Genomic DNA, 20,560 nt, shown 5'->3' with positions numbered 1-20,560 from the left:
GTCAAAAGGAAAGATGCTAAGGAATTGAGTTTGATAGAAGAAGCCTTGACAAAGGCAATAATACACACAACTAACTATTTCAAGAAAGCTTGGGAAATCCTTCAAACAAGTTATAAGGGGAAATCATATTAGAAGAGATTTTGAGACTCTTCTCATGAAGGAAAATGTATCTTTTAAATTTCAAGTTAAGAGCCTCTAATTTGATAAACCAATCAAGAACCAATGTAGAAGTCGTCAAGAAGCAAACAATAATTGAGAAAATCTTGAAAGTTTTCCTTGAAGATTTGATATGCTTGTGATTGTCATTGAAGAGACAAAAGATTGCACCACATTTTGGATGAGTTAATGGGTTCTCTCCAAACCTATTGAGCAAAGCCTTAATAGGTCTACAACATTTTCCAAATAAAAATCTTTCAAATCTCAAGCCTATGCAAGAGGTAGGTGGAGGAAGAAATAGCTTTGGACAAGGCTCTAGAAGCAGAGGTCGTGGAAACTCTGAACAAGGAATTGTTGGATGACATAGCTCACTATGAGAAGGCAGCCATGCGAGAGAGAGCATCTCTAAGAACAGCACTAGACAAGACAAGAAGAATAACAATTCAAATACGAGCAATGTGGACTATTGCTGTTGTCATAAATTTGGGCATTATGCAAGTGAATGTTGGAAAAAGTAGAATGATAAATCAAAGCAGAGTGAAAATGTGGTTGATGTGAAAGAGTATTAAAGAATAATCCTTCCGAATTTATCATGTACAACATTGGTGAAAAGGGCAGTCCTGAGGTCTGGGGTATTTGGACAATCGTTGTAGTCACCACATGAGTGGTAATGGAAGTCATGTTTTCTTTCATTGATAAAAATTTAAGACCAAAATCAAGATGGTCTGGGTCAAGGATCTTTTATGATCTGCACCAAGAAAGGTGAGAAGAACGAGATTCAAAATGTTCATTTTGCCCCTGGTATAAAGGGTGATATAATGAGTGTTGGACAACTCGTTTAGAATGGATACAAAGTGTTGATGGATAATGGCCAATGCATCATTTATGAGAAGGATGGGGAAAAGAAATTTGTTGCAACAATCTAAATGAAAAATAGAGATATGTTTCTCTTCTTAGTTCATTATTGTGCCTCCCAAGAAAGCATATGCATTAGTACTACAACAACAATCATCTTTAAGAAGTGTAATTGAGGACCCCTCTAAGTTATGGCATCTAAGGTATGTGTTGTCCCAAACCGGTACTGAGGGAGGCGTGAATCAATACAAACTTTCAAACTGATTAGCTTAGCTACAAACTAAACTAATTTAAATACTAATTGCTTGAGCAGTAATACAGTGATAAAAGCAACACAATAGAACCATACAAACTCAAACAGGAAAGCATACATCAATGACACATAATTTTTTATATGTGGAAACCCTCGGTGAGAAGATGAAAATCACGGAGGGAATAGCATACCTACTAGCCTTTTACTGCAGATTAAAAAAATTATGGTTAAAGGTTATAGTTGGTCTTTCTGAGAACACATCCAATTAAGACTGTTAATAATATGTTAGGATTACAATAAACTTGTTAAAGCTACCCTGTGAGAAGATTTACAATGCTCCTTCTCGGAGGTACTTCGTTAGAGAGTTTACAAATGCTTACTAATGAAGCATGCCTAGTTAAGAGCTTATAACTTGCTACAATGGTAAGAAAATAAACTAAGTGGTAGATCTACATAGTGGCACAACTTGCCTTGTAGATCTTCTCAGTAACCCTTTGAAGATTCTCTGATCTCCTTCTACATTGGATTGCCTTGTGAGCACTCTTGTGTCACCTATATCCTTTTCCTGTTCCTTTCTATCTCTACTAACACGTATGTTGTTTGCCTTTCTATTGTGCAACTCTAATCTCCTTGCTCGCACACAAACTCATTAACAACTTCAATAACATGACAATGAAGTGTACAAAGCCTATTTATACTTCCCAATACCGAGGCTCCAAAACCTCATTCAAAAATTTTGCTCAAACAGTCGATTCAAATTTTGAATAGCATATACGAGTTATAGCACCCTGACTACATAGAGTAGGTATCTAGACTAGTAAGCCTACCAGTCTCCCTATAGACCTATGAAGTAGCTTTTGTCCTTTATATCTTCGAACACTCTATCATAGAAGCATGTCGCATCATGTTGTATACATGTTTCATTGTCATGTCACATCAATGGTGACTCATCATGCTTACTCTCTGCCTGTGATTGTTCCTTGCACCTTTATGCTTGTGTGGCCTATTGTAACCACTTTCTTTATTCTGGCTAGTATAGGACTCTACTAGTGATTGTTTTGACATAAAGTCTTATGTCTTCTCAATCAATTGCCAATCAATGACAACAATATGTGTTGCTAAGTATTAGTCATCACCTTTCTCCAATCTTCATGCCAATTTGTCTAATAGATCCAACCGTATGGACATCTTGATTATGTTGGTTTGAGTTTATTGCCCAAAAAAAGAATGATAGATGGGTTGTCAAATATTGCAGTCATGCAACAAGGTTGAGAGTTATATTATGGGTAAGCAACAGAGGCTACCCTTTAAATCTAGTAACTCTAGAAGGACAAGGGCACTATTAGAGCCGATGCATATTGATTTAGTTAGCCTTTTGCAAATCACTTCCATTAGGGAGAGTACTTATTTTATGACCTTCATAGATGATTTCAGCCATAGGACATGGGTTTAATTTTTGAAAAATAAATATAAAACTTTTAATAAGTTTTTAAAGTTTAAAGCTCAAGCTGAAAAATAATGTGGACATTATGTTGGAGTCCTAAGGTCAAATAGAGGGGTAGTTTAACACCATTGTTTTTGTATTTTTTTGCAAAAAAAAGGTTAATCATGCTTTGTAATAAAATGGATTGGCTTTAAAAAAAAAAAGATCATTGTTAAAATGGCAAAGAGCGTGATGAAAGGAAAGTGACTCCCCAATCAATAATGGGGAGAGGTTGTAGCAGCGATAGTGTATTTGATAATTAGAAGTCCAACAAACACAATTTATGACAAGATTCCTCTTGAAGCATAGGCTAAAAATAGATAGATGGTTGAACACATGAGAGCATTTGGAAGAATAACATATGCACACGTCAAAGGAGCAAAGGCAAACATTGGATGATAATGGAGGAAAGGCAAAAGTTGGATGACAAAGGAACAAAGTGTATCTTCACAAGATATAATTTTAAATCCAATGTAAATAGGTTGTATAAGCTGGTGACCAAGAAGATCATCACCATAGGAGACATGGAGTTCATTGCAAATGGGTCATCAAATGGCTCAGAGGACAATTCTTCAAGTAAAGTGACTATTATTAATGAAGAAGATGAGTCAAACAATCAACAAGATGAAGCAGCAATAGATATAGATAACTCCTGACAACTCTTGATGGCTCCTAACACAATTAGGCAGAAATTCAAGAAGATGAAGAATTGACTCCTAATGGCTCCCAACATCTCTGGATTGGTATCGAGAGAGCTCCAAATGGCTCCTGACACAGCGTGCATAACACAACAATAGTAGTAGTGAAAGTTCTTACCCCACTCGTCTCCTTAATAGGAAGAAAGGCCAAGAGTCTAAGGGAGATGCACCAAGATAAAAGGTATGAAGAAGATTTTGATGAGAACGTCAATTTTATATTATTTTCTCGTAGTAATCTGATCTATTTTAAGCATATTGTGAAAGCAAGGAATTCATGGGAGGTCGTAGATGCAATAGAAAGAAATGAAACTTGGGAGCAAACTAGTTTGTCTCCCAACAAGCCAGTTATTGGAGTTAAATAGGTTTACAAGACCAAGTGCTATGTTGAAGAAAAAATAGATAGGCATAAGGCACATTTGGTGGTGAAGGGGTACACAACAGTCTGGTAGAGACTATGATGAGATGTATGTCATTGTTGCAAGGATGGAAATCATGTGTGTTATCATAGCACTTCCTGCCCAACACAAATGGAAGGTATTTCAAATAGATGTGAAATACAACTTCTTTGATAGAGTGTTGAAAGAAGAGGTTTATGTGGAGTAGACATTTGATTATTAAGTTCCAAGTCAAGAAAACAACTGAAGAGAGTTCTTTTATGGGTTGAAGCACACGAGCATGGTATTATAAGAGAGAGCAAAAGCAATGGTGAGCGCACTTTTTACATTAGGTCGGCGGATGGTAAAATTTTAATTGTTGTCTTGTATGTTAATTTTAGTTTTTACTGAGGATGATATTTTTTTTTTTTGGTTAATTTTAAAGAGGCCATGAAAAATGAGATTAAGATATCGTACTTAGACTTCTTCAGATATTTTATAAGCATAGAAGTAAAAAATGTGATGGAATTGTTATCTCACGAAAAATATGCAAAACAAATCTTGGAGAGATTTCAAATGCAGATAACAAATCTACACTAACACCACCTATTGTAGGTCTTTAAGTTTAGCAAGAAAGATTATCACAAATATGTAAATCCAACTATGAATAAAAGTTTAGTTGGAAGTTTGATGTATCTTACAAGAAGAAGGTCTGATATGGCATGTCATAAGGTTGATTTATAAATTATGTAGACTCCAAAAGATTCACTGGCAAACAAGTAAATGAAAGAAAAAGAAAATTCTAAGTTATATGAATGGTCCCAAAGAGTGGTATTTTGTATACTACAAAATATAATTCCGAACTAATTGGTTATACTAGTAGTGATTAGGCAAGAAATTTGGATCATAAGAAGAAGACTTCCGGATTTGTTTTTCATATGCATTTGTGTGTAATCTCATGGACTTCTAAGAAGCAACTTGTTGCTAAATCTACCATAGAGTTGAGTGTATAGCAACATATACAACAGCATGTCGAGTTATTTGGTCAAGAAGAATCTTAATAGATTTTAAGGAAGAACAAAAAAAATGGAACCACGGTATTTTATGACAATATTTCTTCAATAGCCTTGACTAAAAATCTCATATTTCATAAAAGAAGCCAACAGATTTAAATCAGGTATCATTGTATCAGAGAATTAGTTGAGTATGGTGAAATAAAAACGTAGTTTTATAAATCAAAGGAACAACTAGTATACATATTCACCAAGCCATAGACATTGCAAATTTTCAACATCCGAGATGAATTTTGGACGTAATTATTTTAAATTAGATTTGATCTCGCTGACAAAAGTGGGTTGTTAGATTTTCAAATAAAATCTGATTTGTTCCAAGCCTCCCCTGACATCCACCTACTCATCAAAAGTCTTTAATTGTCTTCAGCGTCGAGTAAACTCTAAGAGTTTTTCTTTAAACATTGGGATCTCTATCCTTATCTAACTCCTGACATGCAGCAATAATAATCAAATGCATTTAAATCGGTAGGTGAGTTTGAGATTTGATTTTGTTTGAACAAAAGATTTTTTTTTTGGAAGTAGAATGCTTTCATTCTTAAAATCAGAGTGTAAACGGCGAAAAAGAGTCTTTTTTTGTAGTGCTTTGTGTAATTCAGAGATTTGTATAACGAGAGCAGTTGTATATTTTATTTGTCAGAAGTTATTGCTCCTAAGGAATTTTGTAACAGCTTTGTGACGCTCCATATCTAGTTAGTTTATAAACAGTAGTTGTAGACTTTAAAATTTATGTGTTTGTAGTTTACATTTTCAAAATTTGATTTTTAGAATTGCTAGAAAGCAAGCGAAAGAATCTTGCACGCATCCAGTTATTGTTAGTGTCTTCATTTGATTTGGTATTCCCCTGCGCATTCTCAGTGATTGGGACAGAGTAGCAATCTGTGTGTTTATGCTCGGCCCTATTTTGGAGGTTTTATTCTTGGTTGTTTATCAGAACATTTTATTGAGTGCTCTCAGATTTTAAAGTGATTCTAAAATATTTACAATTCAAATGTGAGCCAAATCTGATATAGGCTCCACCTCATGATCTTTTAGATAGATATATTTGCAACATCCATCACTAATTTAGATAAAGACACAACTCGATTCAGAAACAAGATCCTTTCAGCATGTACAAATGAGTTAGATATCACTTTAAACTGGTATTTTTATTATTTGGGATTCAACATATCTATCATATAAGTGTAGGCTATGAATGTACATTGCGATATGCCTTTTCAATGTTTCGGGAATAGAGTCCATCCATTCCTTTCAACACCACAAATGAAATGCAGAACTTTCAGCTGGTCAAAATTAACAGCAATAAGGTCAGCCTTGATTTACAATATAAGGAATTATTTGGAGCAAGTAGCAAACCAAATATCAGATCACATTACAGGGAGACATGGATCAATCAAATAACTAAACAGAAACATTGAAAACCTGCTGCTGGCACAATTTACATATGCACGATGAGTTTTGGCATTTTCCCACAAATTATATTCCTTAACAATATGCTAAGCTAAATGATGAAACGTGATAAGGCATAACTTGCAAGGAGATCGACCTGCTACAAGAAAACCCACTCTGTCAGTTTTCGAGAGATCTACTACAAAAGTGTTCAAGAGAAATGTACTACATAAAACCCTGTTATTTTGTCTTCGAGATAAAAATCACTTCCAAACCTTAAAGCTAATCTACATCCTGTATCAAAGATTAATAAGTAGCCTCCTTAAACTGCTGCTACATACAAAATGGAGGAAAATTGCTTCTTGATGTACGAGGACAACTGCTTTACAAAGAATGTGTTAATAGTCTAACCCACAATTAACTGACGCTCACAACACTCATGACAGCTTTTTGAATAAAAAAACATTCTCGTCTGTCAAGATAAAATCATATGTTAAAATCCCATGACTTTAAAGTTTAAAGCTTAGTTATGGGATTCTCGTGTCGGAGTTTGGAGTCCAGATCCAGATTCAGGTCCGATCTGGATCCAGTCCTCACATGCCTGTGGATCTTGCCTGTGGGTCTGTTAGGATCCGTGGCAGATTCGCGTGTCAGAGTTTGAATCCGGATTCAGGTCCAATCCAGATCCAGATCCTCGCGTGGATCCGGATCCTCAAGGATCCAGCACGAATCCGCGGCCAAGGAAGCAGCAAAAACAAAACAAAAAAAAGTGGGCCCAACTCAATTTTTTTCTGTTTTTCATTTTGTCTAAACCCTAAAAACGGCCCTTTAATTCATTATGCAAGTTCATTTGCTCTCACACTTGCTCTCTATTTTGCTCTCTCATAGTTGCTAGTTTGAAGTAAAGTGCTTGAATTCAAAAGAGATCGGTTGTGCTAGTTTATAATCGTGAAAATGGATCAATTATCAAGTGTACTAGATTCATAGATGTATACTAGAATCATAGATCCATACTGTGAAATGACGTAGTTTTAGAATTATGTACAGTTCTCTTATTTTTTAGTATATATAATTCATACATACATATATATATATATATATATATATATATATATATATATATATATATATATATATATATCCTCCACGAATCATAATTGGGAAAAAAAAACCCAAATCCACGGTTCACGATATATATATATATCCTCCACGAATCATAATTGGGAAAAAAAAACCCAAATCCACGGTTCACGATATATATATATATCCTCCACGAATCATAATTGGGAAAAAAAGATCCCGAATCCATGGTTCACGTGCTCAAATTGGATTCATTTCATGAAAGGGCAACTAATCTTTAAAGCAGAAAGCCATCACTAGTACATGGCAATGGCCCAACGGAACACCATCAGTACAACCAATGAATTTAGAGCAGAAAGGTATCACTAAAACACAAAGATAGGCCAGTGGAAAACCCAAGTAAAATATGGTCGCCGGATACAGCTATAAAAAAATTTAAAAAATCTCAGACCACAAGCCTTTATTCAAAATTTCAATTTTAATTTTATTTTCAATTTTCTTTGAATTTTACATTAATTGACTAGAAAAGCGGTGTATATACTGAAGCCAAATTTTGCTTTCCATATAGCAAAACTGGTCTCATAGGATCAAAAACACGGGCCCAGTGAAGTATCAGGTTTTAAACTGGAAAATGAGCAAGGAACTAATGTCGGTATCAGTGTCCTTTGGGAGGGCTTAGAGGGGCAATTTTATGGATGATTAAGAAGGCAGGAAAGAATGTTAAGAGCGTTTGGCCTAGAATGGGGTCTATTGAGGGAAAAATCTACACCAGTTTGGATTGTTTTCTATCGAAACGGGTAATACTCTTGCTGATGAAACAAGCATGCACCTTGATGACTTCAGTAAAAACTATCCAACACTTACTCTATCATTCCCACTGTATTTTCGAAAATTTTCTAAGAGAATTCACTTGTATAACACTAAGTGCAAGAGATTCACGTTTTCAACTCCTAGCACTGCGTGAAGTTCCACTTTTCCGCAAGTTGAAATTTAAAACCTGAAAGATAAATATTTATGGAAAAGTTATTATAATAATAGATAAGACGTCTATTATTAGTTAATGGTTATCTTGTAAATATCTTTAGCTTTAGTTTGCTTTCGTTTTTTGCTTTCTCTGGAATAGAATGTTTCTATTCTTTACGATCGTTTCCTAAGGAAACATCGTCTCTTCCTTTTGTATAAATTGACCTTTCGGTCTCTGTTATTAGTAAGCAAGTATTTACCGATTACCTTGTTATATGGTATCAGAGCTAAATACTTAAATTTTTTCGGAAAAATTTATAATTTCTTCTTGAAATTATTTGTTTAAATTTTTCCAAAATTATTTCAGCTAATTTCTCTAAAACCCACCTAGGGTTTTTCTGCTTGGAGAAATTCCCGAATTACGGGTCTGCAAATCGCGTGGAAATCGTGGTCATTTTTTGAAGACTCGCGTTTTTGGGGTGAAAATTTGCATGTTTCTGTATCAAATCTTCATGCTCTTAGCCGTCTCAGTCTGTCATCGTGCTCTGGGAAGCAGATTCGACCATTTTTCATCAAGAAATCTGAAGTTTTTTCAAGCTTTTTTCAGCTAGGGCCATTTTTTTCGAAACCCTAATTTTTGGGGTCGAAAAAAATTTTGTTTGCAAATTCTTGGTGGGTTTTTCGAGAGCTCAACTGGGTTGTCGTCCGTTTTTTTTGGGTGCCTCGATTTTCGTGCCTCAATTTTTGAGCCAGCGGATTTAGAAAACGACAGCAGATTCCTTCTGGGTTTTTCGAGCTCTCTTTTGGGTCATTCTCTGATTCTTCTGGGTCTTCCGTATTTTTGCCTCGAAAAACGTGCCTTTATAGATTTTCACAATTTTTCATTGAAAAACGTGCCATGGCATCTCTAACAAATATTCTGCTCGAGCATAATTCCAAATTCAATGGTCGCAATTATGGAACCTGGAAGCAGCGCATCATCGCAATCTTCGAATATCGAAACACCGATCAACTTGTTCTAGGTGTTACGCAGCGTCCGACTTCTCCGGGTCCTGATCAAGATACATGGGATCTGAACAATCGAGAGGCAATAATGCTTCTCAAACTCTCCGTAGCTGATGACCAGCTTTCTCAGATTCCATCCGGCAAGACAGCGGCCGAAATCTGGACACATCTAAAAGGTCTTCATGAGACTTCCGACAAGAGCAGAGCCTTCTTTCTAAAAAACACTCTATTTTTTATTGTCATGGATGAGCGCACCTCGCTCCAGGCACACCTGAATCGGATTCAGAAAATCCGTGATCAGTTACTTGCCATCGATCGCAAGATGGAGGAAGAGGATATTGTGGTAATCACTCTTCGGAGTTTACCAAATTCCTATGAGCATTTTATCGAGACTCTCAACATCACATCTACTGGTGTTGATCTAAAGTTCACTGATCTTTGCACCCTGCTACTTCAGCAAGATCGGTGGAAACAACAGTTCGGTAGCAGCTCCAGTTCCACCTCCACTGAGCAAGCCTTTGCTGCGAAATCCTTTCAGAAGGATAAGGGCAAGTTTCAGCAACCATCTCAGCAGAAGTCTTCTGCTCCAGCATCCGATGGTACCAAAAAGAAGAACATTCAATGCAACTATTGCCACAAGTATAGTCACATGAAGGTTGCATGTCGGAAACGCTTAGCTGCCCAGTCTAAGCAATCAGGTTCGCAACCCAAAGCGAACAGTGCAGAGCACACTGAGCAGGTGGAATCTGCCTTTTATGCCTTCATCGCTAAAAGACCTGCAGATCATGTACAGTCATCTGCCTGGTACATTGATTCAGGTGCCTCTCGACATTTCACTCACCGCAGAGCCTGGTTTACTGACTACCAGCCTTATTCAGATTCTGTTATCTTTGGTGGTGGAGAAGAGTACACGGTTGTTGGTAAAGGCAACATTCAAATTCAGTCTGTTGGGAGGAAGCTCATATTCCTTGATGTGTACTACGTTCCAGGGATGGAACTAAATCTACTCTCGGTCAGTCAGTTGCTGCGACATTCTCCACACTTGGCAGTCACCTTCAGTTCACATCAGTGCACCATCACTGATCGGGCGACTAAGTCTACTATTGCAGTTGGTCTTGAGGATCATGGTCTTTTCAGACTTACTGATTCTGGTGATTCTCAGGACTTAGCTATGGCTGCTCGGCGATCTTCCATCAGCTCACTTTGGCATCAGCGATATGGGCACTTAAATGTGCATTATCTCTCACAACTTGCTCGGGATGAGCTTGTTCTTGGTTTGCCAGAGATTCAAACCCAACACCTTGGAGTTTGTGACGCATGTCAAACTGGGAAGCAACATCGCACACCTTTCCCCAGTGTCAATTCTTGGCGAGCTTCTCAAGTACTTCAGCTTGTTCATGCTGATATCTGCGGCCCTATGGCCACTCCTTCTGTTCTTGGGTACAAGTATTTCCTGTTGTTTGTAGATGATTTCAGTAGAAAAATGTGGGTGTATTTCCTTAAAAAGAAATCCGATGCATTTATTGTATTTCAGAAGTTTAAACCCTTAGTTGAAAAAGAGTCTGGGAAATCTATTATTACTCTTAGATCAGACAATGGGAGGGAATTTTGTTCTAATGTTTTCTCCAGCTTCTTGGATACACATGGTATCCAACGCCAGTTCACCACACCCCACACGCCACAACAGAACAGTGTAGTTGAACGTCGGAACAGGACAATCACCGAGATGGCTCGTTCCATGCTCGAACACAGACATGTTCCGAAGCGTTTTTGGGCAGAAGCAATTAACACTGCAGTTTATCTGTTGAACCGGTCACCCACAGTGGCGGTCAAAGGTAAAACTTCGGAAGAGGCCTGGTCAGGTCGCAAGCCCAGAATCAATCACCTGAAGGTTTTTGGCTCTCTTGCTTTTGTTTGGATCCCTGATGCTTCACGCACCAAGTTGGATGCCAAGAGTCAGAAACTGATGCTTGCTGGATATAGCAGTCTTCACAAAGCCTACCGCCTTATTGATGTTGAGACATCTCGTCTCATATACAGCCGCGATGTAGTCTTTGATGAGCAGCGAAGACCATTCATGCCTATTTCTCCTGTTCCTGATCCAGCAGACTAGCCTATGCAGGTTCATGATTTGGGAGTTCGGCTTCCATTAGGTCCACCTGATGGGAGGGCTCCAGTAGCTCCTACAGCTCCAGTCCTGCCAGTGATACCTGTACAGCCACCTCCGGCTTCTCCTGCAGGATCACCTCGTTTTGAAGATGTTTCACCTGAGTTTGATCCAGATTCTTCTGATCAGGATCCTGCTGATCAAGCATCTCCTAGTACTACTGTTGGTCATTCTCCTCTCCGACCTAAGTGGTGGGCTAAGACACTCGCTAATCTTCATGATGATGAGCTCATTGATGGGAGAACTACTCGGAAAAAGAGCAAAACTATAGATTCTGTTAACTTTGCTCTTATGGCCAACATTCACAATGTGTTTGAACCTCAAACATATTCTGAAGCTAAAGGAATTCCAGAGTGGGAACAGGCCATACAATCTGAACACCAGAGCCTACTAAAGAACAACACTTGGGTCCTTTCTGATCTTCCCCCAAGGGAAGAAACCCATTAGCTGCAAATGGGTCTACAAAATCAAATACAAATCAGATGGTACTTTGGATAAGTACAAAGCTCGTTTAGTGGCAAAGGGCTTTTCTCAGCATCAGGGCATTGATTATGAAGAGACCTTTGCTCCTACTGCAAAGATGAGCACCATCAGATTAGTCTTAGCCATGGCAACATAGTTTGGCTGGAAGGTCCATCAGATGGACGTAAAGAGTGCTTTCCTGAATGGTGATCTCCATGAAGAGGTCTACATGACGCAGCCTCCTGGTTTCAAGGTTGCTGGTAAAGACCATCAGGTTCTCAGATTGGTAAAAGCTCTCTATGGTTTGAAGCAGGCCCCTCGGGCATGGTACATCAAGATTGATACGTACCTCAGTGATCAAGGCTTCAAGAGGAGTTCTTCAAACTCAAATCTGTACATCAAGACTACTGACAGTGACATCATACTTCTGGTTATCTATGTGGATGATCTGATCATCACTGGCAGTTCGGCATCTTTGATTCAGGGAATCAAACAACACTTATGCTAGTCTTTTGATATGACTGACCTTGGGCTCATGCATTATTGCTTAGGTGTTGAAGTTTGGCAACAGTCTTCTGGTATATTCATCTCTCAATCCAAATATGCCAGAGCCTTGTTAGACAAATTCCGAATGCAGGATCGCAAACCTGCATCTACACCTATAGAGAAAGGTCTCAAGTTATAAGCCAAGTCTGATTCTCCTTCCGTTGATGATACTACGTATAGGCAACTAGTAGGCAGCCTCATCTACCTATCTGCTACTAGGCCTGATATCAGCTTCGTAGTCAGCTATATTTCACGCTTTATGACAGCTCCTAAGGCTGATCATTGGATGGCAGCAAAGCGTGTGCTTCGTTATGTGAAGGGCACTTCTGATTATGGACTTCTGTATTCTCAAAATTCTAATCCTAAACTCAGTGGGTTCACAGATTCAGATTGGGCAAGCTCTGTTGATGATAAAAAGTCAACATCTGGATATGTGTTCAGTTTGGGATCCGGTGCAGTCACATGGACCAGCAAGAAGCAGCAGGCAGTTTCTCTCTCTTTTACAGAGGCTGAATATAGAAGGACTGTTAAGGCAAGATGTGAAGTTGTCTGGCTTCGTCGGATGCTTGGGGATATGCAGATGTCACCAGCAGGACCAACTACTTTGTTTGTTGATAACGAAGGCGTTATCAAGTTAGCACGAAATCCAGTCTTCCATGAACGAACCAAGCATGTGAATGTTCATTGTCATTACATACGACAGTTGGTTGAAGAAGGGACTATAGATCTGCAGTATGTTCCTACCTCAGATCAGACTGCAGACATTCTCACCAAGCCTCTTGGTCCTGATAAGTTTGTCAAATTCAGAGGACAGCTTGGTGTGTTAGATAGATTAACCATTAAGGGAGGGTATTACAATAATAGATAAGACGTCTATTATTAGTTAATGGTTATCTTGTAAATATCTTTAGCTTTAGTTTGCTTTCGTTTTTTGCTTTCTCTGGAATAGAATGTTTCTATTCTTTACGATCGTTCTTGTAAATATCTTTAGCTTTAGTTTGCTTTCGTTTTTTGCTTTCTCTGGAATAGAATGTTTCTATTCTTTACGATCGTTTCCTAAGGAAACATCGTCTCTTCCTTTTGTATAAATTGACCTTTCGGTCTCTGTTATTAGTAAGCAAGTATTTACCAATTACCTTGTAATAAAAGTATGGTCCAGATCAGGGATTTCTAATTCTACAATTTAGTTCAACTGCTCTATAAGATGGTTCCATTCAGTATTACTCTTGTTTCCTTTCTTTTTTTGATACAGTACCTTCTGAAGTTTGGTGGGTGTAACAGATGCTAGATAAGTCCAGACCCTCAGCCCAATTCTACCCTGAAATAAACAGAACTTTATCAATCTATTACATAATTCAACATTACCATGTCATGATTATTTAATTATTTGTAAAGGCCCAAATATCTCAGCCCCACAACTGGAATGGCTTCTTGCAACCTTCAACTACAAAATAAGGAATGAGGCATTGTTGCAAACCATAAAAACTGATAAACAAAATGTAGGAGTAATGCTTTGTGATTCCAGCCTCTGTAAAAATTAAGATAACTTACTGAAACATTCACCTCCAATGTCGGACAATAAAATCCAGACTTCTGCTCGCAATGCACTATATATCTTGGAAGTTGTGTGAAGAAAATGATTCAGCATTCTGAGAAGAAAGCTACACAATTCTGAAGCCATTAAAAGTATTGTTTACAACATCAATTACATTCTAATTTTAAGTTAGCTCATGAATAGAATATTAAAATTTAATAGTACATGGAAACCTGCTTCATGTGACCATGAAATTGGTACAGATTTGTACAACTCATTCCAACTTCAACATACATTTGAATGAAGTTTGGGTCTGTATTTGATATGCTTACAATGAGTAAATCCAATAATCCATTAATGTTAATTAAAGCTGAAGAGCTAAATCAGGCTGTTGGGAGTCGGCCAGCATTCCAGAAGACTGACGAGCTGGAGACTTTGGTTTCTGAAGTCCTACATTTAAGTCAGGTGGTTTTGAGGGTGCCAAATCTGATGATTGATCTCGAAGAAATTGTGAAGATAGACCTCTCCATGTGTGCATCTGAGACTTGGATGATTCGGTTCCCATAGTTACCTGCGCGTAAGAAGGGTTTACTACTTTTGGACCCTGAGATTCAACTGTTGGGCAAGATACCAGACTATTATTAGATAGCTTTGCAGAATTCTGAGAATGGAACCGGCTAAAATGTGGTAATGCCTGGCGTGACATATCTAACTGCATCTCTTTTGGCATAAGACGGGCAATTGTAGAAAATTTCCTTGCTTGAGACTCCTGCTGCTCAATGTAGGAGCTTGTTGCACCCTGCATTTTGTTTCTAGAAGTTGTGTCTACATCAACTAAATGTGCATTTTGAGATTGCATCCATGCTTGCACTGTTGGATCATCTCGCTTTATTGATGGGCCAGATGACAGAAGTGGAGAGTTAACAAATACTGGAGCATTTGCAGGCATATTGGAACCCCTCTGATGCATTGCTACCATCTTGTTAGACATAAAATTCTCTAAACTAATTGATTTTTGAATATTGTTCCCTTGACTGTTTGTTCCTTGAGATGCCTGACAAATTCCAGATCCAGCTTGATAATCATTAAGGGACGTGTTTGATCTAGTCACATGGGCATTTGTCTCAGCAGTACCACATACATGCTTTGATGCATCACTTTCTTCTCTGCCAAGACTACGACCGCCACTGTCAGATGTCATGTTTTCAGATTGTTTTACTTGAAGATTATTTGCAGGACTCGAACCATCAACCTGTTTTAGAGAAGGCCCATGCATAAGTGTATTATTTCTTGAGACCATTTCAAGCAATCTGGACTGGGTTACTTCTGAAACAAACTTAGTTTTTGGAAGGGATAGGTCATTTGATGTAGCAACTGGCAAAATCCCCTTAACTAACCCATGATTTACATCATGAGAAGGCAAGCTAACCTTTACATCACTAGCAGCATACACTCCAGCATTTTTGCTCGCGTCAGACTCGCTATTGGAACCAGAACGGCAATTATCTGGACGTTCAGTGGGATTTGAAACCTGTTGTTTCACTGAGGATGGTTGAGTAGTTAATGGAACAGATATGCCCTCTGAAAGCAAATTCTTCGGAAGCTCTCCAACTCTTATCATGGAAGTATCAGCACAGGTATTTGACTTTACCTTGCTTTGACCAACAATGTTCAGCAATGCTGCAGGAGTGCCTGATAATACTGCAGATCTCCCCTGTGATGATAGAAAATGAGAGGGTGATTCGTGTTCACCAACCCATCCAGGCCCAAATGGAACACCTGGGGGAAGAGCTCTCTGTATCTTCCGAGATGCAATCTTCCATGCTATTGGTCCAGCATTTAAAACAAACCGAGCAAGACTCTTTGCATGAGGATACTCTGACCTAAGTCCAATCTGAGAAAAAGAACTTCATAAGCATGTCTCTATATGGAGTATCGGGTTTGCAAGAAATTTGGGAAAAGAAAATGCTCAAGAAATTTAACATACAGGGACAAGTTGCTTTGGTTCCCCATCCAACATGGCAAATATTGCATCATTTCCATTATCCACTTGGTTATATGGTTTGTATGTTGCACGACGATTTTCATCCAGCTGCAGAGACCTCCTCCCATTTCTCCAAGCCGATGCCTTCTGCATGGAACCTGCAACAAGTACTATCCACAATTATATAAGATGATCACAATCAATGACTGAACTATGCAAACATGTTAGATCCAAATTTCAAACTGGCCAATCCATACTAAAAAGTGTAACTGAAAATGGTTGCACAAACATTAAATAAGCATTCCTGGTCATCAAATGGATATAAAAGGCATCATATGACACAAAACCAATAGTATGTAAATCAAACATCTTGGAATCAAATTTATAAACTTTTAAGACCTTAAAGAGCAGAGAAAATGGAGCCAGTTTAAAAGTCAAACCTTGAAAGTCTTCTAATTTCTCAGCTTTGGTTTCACTCAAGGGTCCAAGACCATCTGCACTTCCAGGCCTTTCAGCTGTAGCAGCCCTTCTTAACCTGTACGAGTCTTGCTGAGATGCATTAGACCAATTTGAATGGTCTCCAACTGTAGCAAGTGTTGCACCAGAGGAAAAATCAGAACTAGCAGGTTCAAACTGAAATCTTCCATTGCCTGGCTTTCGAGATTTTTTAGAAGAATATCCAGGTTTTGTCTTTAAAGCAAGATTAAGTTCTGCTTCAATCCGTTCTGGATCAAGCCTAATGCTCTGGAATTTTTTCTTTGCTAACTCCTGTATTGCACGTGCCTGGAAAAAATATTACATTCCTTTAGTAAAGCATAATTCCACGCTTCCTTTTTTAAATGATCTGCATGATGAGTAAAATTTGAGACTTTTCATAAAACTTATACCGGGTGCTGCATTATTTACCTGTTTGTGATAGATAGTAAGTGGTGCATTATAATGCATTGCATTGGTACAAATCAAAAAGACGTCCTTCTGCAGGTAAAACTAAAGGTTAAGGGGAAAAAAGTAGGAAAAAATAAATAAGCAGATCATACTAAGAAAGCAAATATATGTATGTCATAAAATACAAAGAAATCCTAGCCCTGAATATGTTCATCTATTCACTATTTTTCAATTCTAGAAAACAAAATAGTTGACTGTTCATAACAGAGATGCAATGACCACTACATCTTAAACCACAATAGGAATGCATAATACTAGAACAAGAATTATTGATATTTATATTTATGTAATATATATCAAAAATAATAGCTTGGATAAGATAAATTGACTGAAACCATATTTGCAGAACACAGATAACAGTTGTATGCACAGCTTTTGTTCTAGAAATTTCACCTACATATAGAACAAAATGTATTTTTCTTGTAATAAATTAGGAACATTTGAAATTCAATTTAGATGTATCAATAACACATACATTTCACAAAATTAGTGGCATGTGATCATTTTAAGTTTGTCTTCCATCAAGACAAAACAATGATGTAAGTTCCATAGTAAATAAATGGTGACAAATTAATCCTATCCCAAAATGCACAGATAGGAGTAGCTTGTTGGAATTGAAAGTAGTCAACGACAATTTAAGCAGTTAACCATATTGCTTCCTAATCTCTGCATTAGAGGATAGTTTGAAATGTCATAGGCCATAGTGAAAGGATCACAGCTTACTCTTAATTGCCATGGTAAATACTAAAAAACGTTGCCTCTAATCAAGTATCTTCAATTCCAGCACCTCCATTTCCGACATTTCAGCTGCTGTAAGTGTGCAGCTTCCCAACACTATGAAGATAACAATCTTCTCTTAAACAGAAGCCACATAAACTCGCCATCCCTCCATTGAGGATCGTCCCTATCATGGATCTGGAAACTTTAATCACACTAATTCGTTAACAATGTTATCATCTTAAATATGCTTCTAGTGAAATTCTGGTCTCTTTATAGTAAAATTCTCATGGTTGGTTAACATTTTGCAGTCCTTGCTAAGTTTCTTGTGTTTTGCTTTAAAATACAAGCATTATAACATGGTACCTTTGTTTACTGTGTTCTTAAAAACCAAGCCTGCTAATTTTCCGGCTTCGCTGTGAACCACACCCACTCTTTTTTAGCTCTATAACCCATGCCACATTTCTTGAGCAAGCATGCCTCCTTTGAGAACCTTCACTACATATAATGCAAGACCCACCAACATTCTAAACATAACTGGGATTAATTATTAAATTATTAAACAGCCATGCTCCCCCCAGTTGCATTGGCACAAACTTTTGTGGTTTGGCTGAGGTCACAAGGGCTTAGACAGCACATGGATTGGCATTCCTGAAGGAGGTAGTGGAGGATTGGATTGGCATTCCTGAAGGAGGTAGTGGAGGATTTTGAAGCTCCTATGGAACTGCCACTAGTGGGATGGTTAGATGGTGCCAGAGTGGGAACTGAAGGGTGTGGCCAGTGGTGCCTTTTTGTTTCTTTCTGCATGCCCTCTGTGCAGTTTGCAGTGTTCATTATTCCCATTCAATTGGCTATTTTGTTGGCCTCAATATACCTTGTCAGTGCACATAGGTGTGGCACGTAGCCACTTTAATAAATCCCCAAAAAGGGATTCATCCTATTTGTAATTTATTAGTACTTGTACAGAAACTTATAAAGCATAAACAGGCTCAGGAACAAATATATATATTTTTAATTTGAGCTTTGGAAACAAAGCCGTGGTGCCTTCTACTGTACTGCACCATTTTTCTCATCATACCTCAAGCATCTTTAGATGATATCATCATCATTTGGCCCTTGTTTTATCAGGGACTCGTGTAATTGTATTAAATCTCAGTTGTATATGTTCTTATGTAATAGCTTGAACCTATTGGCAGCATATTCTATTTAATTTAAACTATGTATGATCTGTACATGTTTGAAGATCTTATTAATCTCAGTTATTTCAACATGATGATCATTGTGATGTAATAATTATCAATTTAGTATGATGTTTACCCTTACATTTGTACACATGGAAATTTGAATGTCAATGTTGTATTCTATTGTATCATACACAAGATGCTGTGATCGTTCATAGTTAATGTGCAGATCACAGATGTATGTAAACCAAGCTGCGCTAAATAAGTTACAAGGTTCCACAAGAGGATATCTGAGTCGAACCAACTGCAAGGAATCTTCAATAACAGGGGCAAAATGGGAAAACTGAAGTAAATCTTCGGTTGCGCTCAGAGTACAATTATCCATCAAAAAGGCAAATGCTATAATTCAAAATTAAAAGCAATGGAAAGATGTGACATGAAGAGATTACTGGCTAATCTGATGGGTTTGAGCCACCACATAAACTGTGATACAGGTGATAGGTGTTTCCCTTTCTACAAACGGAAGTTTGCGTTAACAAATAACATTAGAACAATTTATGATTTGAGGCATGAACAGAGATTACTACAACTGTTTACTGAACATTTTAAATAGGAGATAAGGGATTGCCAACATCAGCCCATATCAAAAACAATAAGAATTACTGTATCCATGAACAGTATGGAAAAGACAAAAAAAACAGAGCAGATGAAAGCACCAAAAAAAAGTCTACAAATCTCATATATGGTCAAATCACCTTACTAAAAAATAGGCACGGAAAACTTAAGAAATGAGAGGTGGAGAGGGTAGACTGCAACAAGAAGTCAAAGGCAACAGGATGAGAGCTAAGTGCTTATAACCAAATTTATGTCAGGATCAAATTCTTTAAAGGGAGACAATATGCTGATGATACCAGAAGATGGGAAATTTATTGTGGAAAAGAAGATGGAAAATCAAGGTCAGAATGAGATGATGAGATTTTGAAGAGCGTGGTTGCAGAAATTTAAGAATAGGAATGAGAAACCCATTTCCTTTCTTTTTAAACTGCACTGGGGTGTTCTCTTCAAAAGTTATAATTGTTTTGAAAATGTCATGATTGCTGCTGTTGTATTTTGGCAAATTCATAGTTTGTTTCACTCTTCCTTCATTTCTATTGCCAATGTGTGTGTGTTCTCACTTAAAGAGAATGAAGGAAAATAGGAATTTACCACCAAAATACTGGTCGCACTGAAATTTATTTCAAGTGCCAGAAATGACTAAACTATGTGTTAAGTGAGGAGATACAAGCTATTGCCAGTGTCTGGATTTATATTTATGGCATGAAAAATGAGAAGGTCCGAACTTTTAGTTGAACCTTAGAGCACCATAGTGGAGCCCTATTTTTGGCAAAATTTAGGGCGTCCAATTGTGAAGTAATGTTTAAGATTCATCTGTTATCTTCTGATCATCTTAAAGATTGTTTTGCAAGAGCATGGAACCGTACAAAATGAGACATCCTGAAACGAGCACATCTTCTTGTTAAACCCTCATATGGCACCGATGCTGATGGCTCTGCTATTATGGACAGTGCATTACTTTTAATTGCAAGTAGTGAGAGCTGTGCTGCTGTACAGATAATACATCTTCAACATATTATTCAACAAAACAAAGTTGATTTGATTCAGGAAAGTGCACTGAACAACCAGCACGAGGTGACTCAA

General features: G+C 37.7%; 1 protein-coding gene across 1 annotated transcript in view; it reads right to left on the bottom strand.

Moving 5' to 3' along the window:
* Window positions 1-14,206: 14,206 nt before the first annotated feature.
* Window positions 14,207-20,560, bottom strand: part of LOC149561950 (uncharacterized) — a 32,358-nt gene continuing 26,004 nt past the window's right edge. The window contains exons 6-9 of the mRNA XM_089825474.1: window positions 16,926-16,994; window positions 16,460-16,802; window positions 16,023-16,177; window positions 14,207-15,929 (exon numbers count right to left, since the gene is read on the bottom strand). Of these exons, the coding sequence (XP_089681600.1) occupies window positions 14,400-15,929; window positions 16,023-16,177; window positions 16,460-16,802; window positions 16,926-16,994 (2,097 nt within the window). The 3' untranslated portion in view covers window positions 14,207-14,399. The remainder of the gene's footprint in view (window positions 15,930-16,022; window positions 16,178-16,459; window positions 16,803-16,925; window positions 16,995-20,560) is intronic.

Source organism: Cupressus sempervirens, chromosome 4 (genome assembly GCF_028749045.1).
Source record: "Cupressus sempervirens isolate cs-2001-9-10 chromosome 4, ASM2874904v1, whole genome shotgun sequence".
Taxonomy (NCBI): domain Eukaryota; kingdom Viridiplantae; phylum Streptophyta; class Pinopsida; order Cupressales; family Cupressaceae; genus Cupressus; species Cupressus sempervirens.
The sequence above is the reverse complement of the archived record's forward strand: the minus strand, read 5'-3'. Positions and strand labels throughout refer to the sequence as shown.